Here is a 4,777-nt window from a genome sequence, read left to right on the forward strand (position 1 = left end):
CCTCCTGGGCGCCTGGAAGCCGCCGGGGGCGTGGCTTTCTCCCGCGAGGCCAGGAGAGGGCACAGGGTCCCTCGGAGCAGCTCTGCGCGGAAGGGTGGGCGAAGGGAGTTTTTCTTTTGGGGCGTAGACTGGGGAATGAGGGAGAGTGGTGACACGAGAGGTGAAGAGTGCAGGGAGAGACCATGGAAGGTCGTTGCACGCATCTACAACCACAGAGAGTTGTAACTGGCTTTCTCGGGTCGGCACCGTCTCTGGTGCCACAGGCATGGATTTGTATTGCGTGTGTGTGGCGAGCATATAAGTAACAGAACAGTTACCATTTCTACACCCTTCACTTGAACAGTTGAGTGACATTAATTACATTCATCACAGATATGAATTTGAATCCCTGCTGTGTGCTACCTAGGAGCTGTGTGACCAAAGGCTAGTTACTTCGCCCGTTGTGAGCCTGTTTATTTACAAAGTAAAGGTTCCTTCCAAATGCTATCTCAGAGCTGATGTGGGCTTAGCTTGCGGTAATGAGCGTAAACCACTCAGTTAATAGTGAATCTTATTCAGGAAGCCTGGCGGATGCTTTAGGCGCGTTAGTTTTCATCCGAACAATGAACCTTTCACAGAAAGGGCACTGCCTCTCAGAGGGGAGACCGGGGTGGCCTCAGGTCTTTCATTCAAGCACCCACTGGGGAGCAAGTATGTGCCAGGCATAGGGAACAGCAAGGGAATAGGGTCGACGTGGAGTTGAGACCTGGAGAGGGGGTTCCTAATCTCTGCTCTGCCACTTCCTTGCTGTGTGACCTTGATCAAGTTATTTCAGCCTTTCTGAGTCTGTTTCCTCTGTAAAACCAGAATAATGGTTGGTACAAGCCTCACTGGGCTGTCCTGAGGATTAGAGAAAGTAAAGGTAAAATGGAGCCTGGCTCATGGTAGGCACGCTATACATGATTACGACAGAAAACAGGATCCTCTCTCTAATAGTCTTCCGAACTGCGGCCAAATTGCTTTCACTCTCTAATGACTAATGGATTGGCATGCTGATCTCAGCTTTTGTCCAGGCCACCTGAACAGCTCAGTCCTGACAGACCTGACAGGCAATTTCCTCAGAATTAGCTTAATAATACCTCGTAGGTGTGTGATGCATTTCAAAGAACTTTCCCACCATTATCTCCTGTCCTAGGACATAGAGGTGCAAGAACCACCAGCTGCTGGCTAAGGGAGGAGCTGAAGGCTCAGAGAGGTGAAGTGGCTTGTTCAAGGTCACATGGCAGATGAGTGATGGGGCTCTTTTGAGCCTTCCACGGTTGGTAACTTCTGAGTGAGCAAGAGGCACTAGGCTGTGGCAGAAAGGGTACAAGACGTGGCAACCAAAGACTTGAGTTCAGTCAGTGCCTGGAGCTACTGCAATTAACAGTGTAATGTGGGGCCAAGTGACTCTGAGTGCTTGCCCAAGATCAGCTCCCTTTTACAGATTGGGAAACTGAGGCTCAAGAGAGGCAGTCTCCAACCTTGGGTTATATAGCTAGTAGGCAGAGCAGGGATTCATGTAGCATAGCTTACAAACAATACAAGCTGAATGAATGCAGTCCTGAGTCTTGGGGTTTGAGCAAGGGTTCCTTGGGTCTGCAGGCTTCCCATAGGCAGGGGAAGAGGCATGCTAGTCCTCTGCAAAGTCGTGTGCGTGAAGTTTTCTGAAGAGTGTTCCTGTCTTGCACTAGATCATCCAAGGGGACCAGTACCTAAAGCAGGTTAAGAACCACTGGCCAGGCCGGGAGGATGGTTGGCAAAGACACAGGCTGCCTCCTCCCTTGCCCCTGTTCACCCCAGAAAGCTCACCAGGGTTGAGGCATTTAGGGTGATTACTTGCCCTGTTTGTTATAAAATATAGCAGTAACTCCTGCCAGGGCCAGCATACAGATGAGGTCATACCATAAACAGGAATTCAATGAGACCAGGCGCCTGGTGGAGCCCACCTGGGGAGCCACCAAGTACAGGGCAGACACCAATGGCACAGATTGGGTCCTGCCCTTTGTCTAGACCTGGCCCCACAGAGTGGTCAGTTCCAGGCCCTTCTGCTGTCCACAACTATGCTAGTTGTTGGAGTTAAGGCTCAAATCCCATTTTTGTCTCTTCAGGGGTTGTGAGAATGTGTAACTGAGAGCCTCAGTTTCCCCATTTTTAAAAATAGGGATAGTTACATTGTATGCTCCAGTTTGAGGTGTTGTACGAAGGAATGAGGGCTATGGGGCTTTTCCTCAAGTCCTGGCCCAGGGTTGGAATCCAAACCTGCTGCCCAAAGATCGTGTTAGAGGAGAGGGTAGTATTAGTACTTCCCAACTGGCACCCAAATCCTTATCATCAAAGTAGCCCAGGAATTGAGAAAAACAGTTCCTCTCCTTTTCTAACTTTGTAAGCCCACAAGAAGTCAGATCAGAAAGCACCAGGAGGACATGAAAACAGACCCAGTGATGAGTCTATCCATCTCTGAAATGGGTCTATCAACCACCACTCACATCTGGACACTAGATGAGGCAAACTAGTGGCTCCACTCTTCTCACCTCCCCAGCTAGAAAGTGATCGTGTACCATTGACAAATATAACAGCTGCCAGCTAGTGTAGCTTAACAGCTCTCAAGGGACAGAGAATGGAACACATGCAGCCCAGGTTCTAGCCTGCACCCCCTACTTACTGGATGAGGTTGTGCTAATTACTTCCCCTCTCAGGTACCCCTCACCAGCCAAATGGAGGGGGCAGGGCCAAGATCTCTGCACCCAAACATCAGTGAACGTGGAACTTCCACACAAGCCCTTCCCATCCCATCCCATCCCATCCCATCCCATCCCACCCTCAAGCTGGGCATTTTCCCATCTTGCTCCTAATAAACTCCCAAGGAAGATTTTTTTTTTTTCCTAAATGCAGCCTGTGTGAGAAACGGTATTAACACTTAATGAGGGAAAGGGGATGTCCAATCAGATTACAGACACAAGTGTTTAAAAACGGTTTATTATGCAAAATGTTAACTTTTATAAAAAGTTTAATATACATTGCATGGTTACAGAAAGTCACCTTCCTGTAAAAATGGTACAAAAGCTATATACTCTATTATAGAGTTCATAATCAGGGCAACAGAGCCTTTCTCCAAGGAGACCAGAAGACCAGCTCTACTGCCACCTCGGCAGAGTTTGGAGAGCAGCCACCACCCCCTCCACACACACCTCCACACTCTGAACAGTCTTTAAACTTGGGGGTGGGAACACAGTGACGTTGCCCAGCTGGTGCCCAGAGCTCGCGCTGGCTCTTCAGGCCACCCAAGTTCACAGTCCTTCGCCCCCGGGTGCCAAATCCAGCCTCGGGGCAGGCGTTTGGGGAAGTCAAATGGGCAGAGCGAGGTTGGGGCCCATCCATGCCCTCGAGCTTCCGGCCGGAGAGGGTCCCGGGTCCCAGGCGGAATGGGCGCCAGCACCTGCGTTCTGGGCGGGGGAGGGAAGAAGACCAGGGAGCCGTCAGTTTCCGCCGAGCGCGCCGAGGCGGGGGCAGTCCGCAGACTGGTCGGCGCCAGGGAGGAAACTTGGTCTCTACCTCCAGCTGATAACTCCGCGCGCCCCACGCTGTCCCCACCCAGTTGGCGCCAAAGGACCACAGGCGGAGCCCTGCACCATCCCCCGCCCCTTGGAATTGACACTAGTTGGGAGGGGGCCCAGACACAAGGGTTTTTTATTTGGTCGGACCCACATCTACTTTCCCCAGTCTTTGGCCACTGGGGAAGGGCAGGAGCAACAAAAATGTAATGCTAGAATGCGCATTAGACGGAAACTAGTTTTGCTTTTCATTTGACGTGACCGAGGAAAAATCGTTTTCCTCCTCTGGCCTCAGTTGCCCTAAACCAAGGGACCGTAATCCCCACTAAAGACCTGCCAACTCTATAATTTGCCATGTAAGCCCCCAACTCCCCGGGAACCCCGGGAGGAGGGAATACACACCTGGAGGCGCCAGAACGGCCGGGTCAGTGGCAGAAGCTCCTCTTATCGGTGGCGATCACAAGTTCTGGAGTGAGCTCAGCTGTCTGAGACAGGAAGAGAAGAGGGGAGAGTTACGCATGGCTGCATAGCACTTGGGATTTCTGGGGATTCTGCAGGACCCCGGCACCGACAATCAACCCTTCCCCGACTCCCGAGCACGCCCACGCGCACCTGGATGGCGAGATGCGGGCCGTCTGGGGGTCCGGGTGCCGGCTCGGCAAGGACCACCTGCAGGTCGAGGATGTAGTCGATGACGCGCTGCAGGATTTCCACCTGGCTAAGCTGAGTGCCTCGCGGGACTCCGGGTACCAGTTCCCGTAGGCGCGAGTAGCAGTGGTTCATGTCGTCGAGCAGGCTCAGCGGCTCCTCGGCTGCCGGGCCCTTGCCGCGGCCCCGTGCGATGGCCAAGCTGCGCTCCGACAGGCAGCACACCGCCTCGTAGCAGCCGCGCACAGGGCTCAGTGCCTTCATAGTACAGCGTGAGAACGTAGGTGCCAAAAGGTAGAGAAACCGGAAAAACTCCTACAGCAGCCAGCAATGCGCTCGCGCCCGCCGCCGCTGGCTTTTATAGAGCCCGCCTCGACGGCACGCCCCTTTATGCAAATATGTCCGTCCGGGTCCCGCCTCTGCCAACCCTGGGCGTTCACAAGCCGGTTAAATTGCAAACAGGCTTCCTCCCGCTGGTCTGACGCCGAATACCGCGAAGCCGCGGATTCAAAGAATGAGGAAACGCTGATAGCGGGGAGAGGCGGGCCTCTTAGCTA

At 53.0% G+C, this 4,777-nt stretch overlaps 1 protein-coding gene across 1 annotated transcript; it reads right to left on the reverse strand.

Annotated features, from left to right (window-relative positions):
• Positions 1-2,979: 2,979 nt before the first annotated feature.
• ID3 (inhibitor of DNA binding 3) lies at positions 2,980-4,565 on the reverse strand. Its single transcript, XM_049878244.1, has 3 exons — positions 4,185-4,565; positions 3,975-4,057; positions 2,980-3,464 (listed from the first exon to the last, which is right to left on the reverse strand). Exons 1-2 carry the CDS (start codon positions 4,482-4,484, stop codon positions 3,998-4,000), a joined length of 360 nt encoding a protein of 119 aa, XP_049734201.1. The 5' UTR covers positions 4,485-4,565; the 3' UTR covers positions 2,980-3,464; positions 3,975-3,997.
• Between the last annotated feature and the right edge of the window lie 212 nt (positions 4,566-4,777).

This window comes from Elephas maximus, chromosome 3, assembly GCF_024166365.1.
Source record: "Elephas maximus indicus isolate mEleMax1 chromosome 3, mEleMax1 primary haplotype, whole genome shotgun sequence".
NCBI lineage: Eukaryota > Metazoa > Chordata > Mammalia > Proboscidea > Elephantidae > Elephas > Elephas maximus.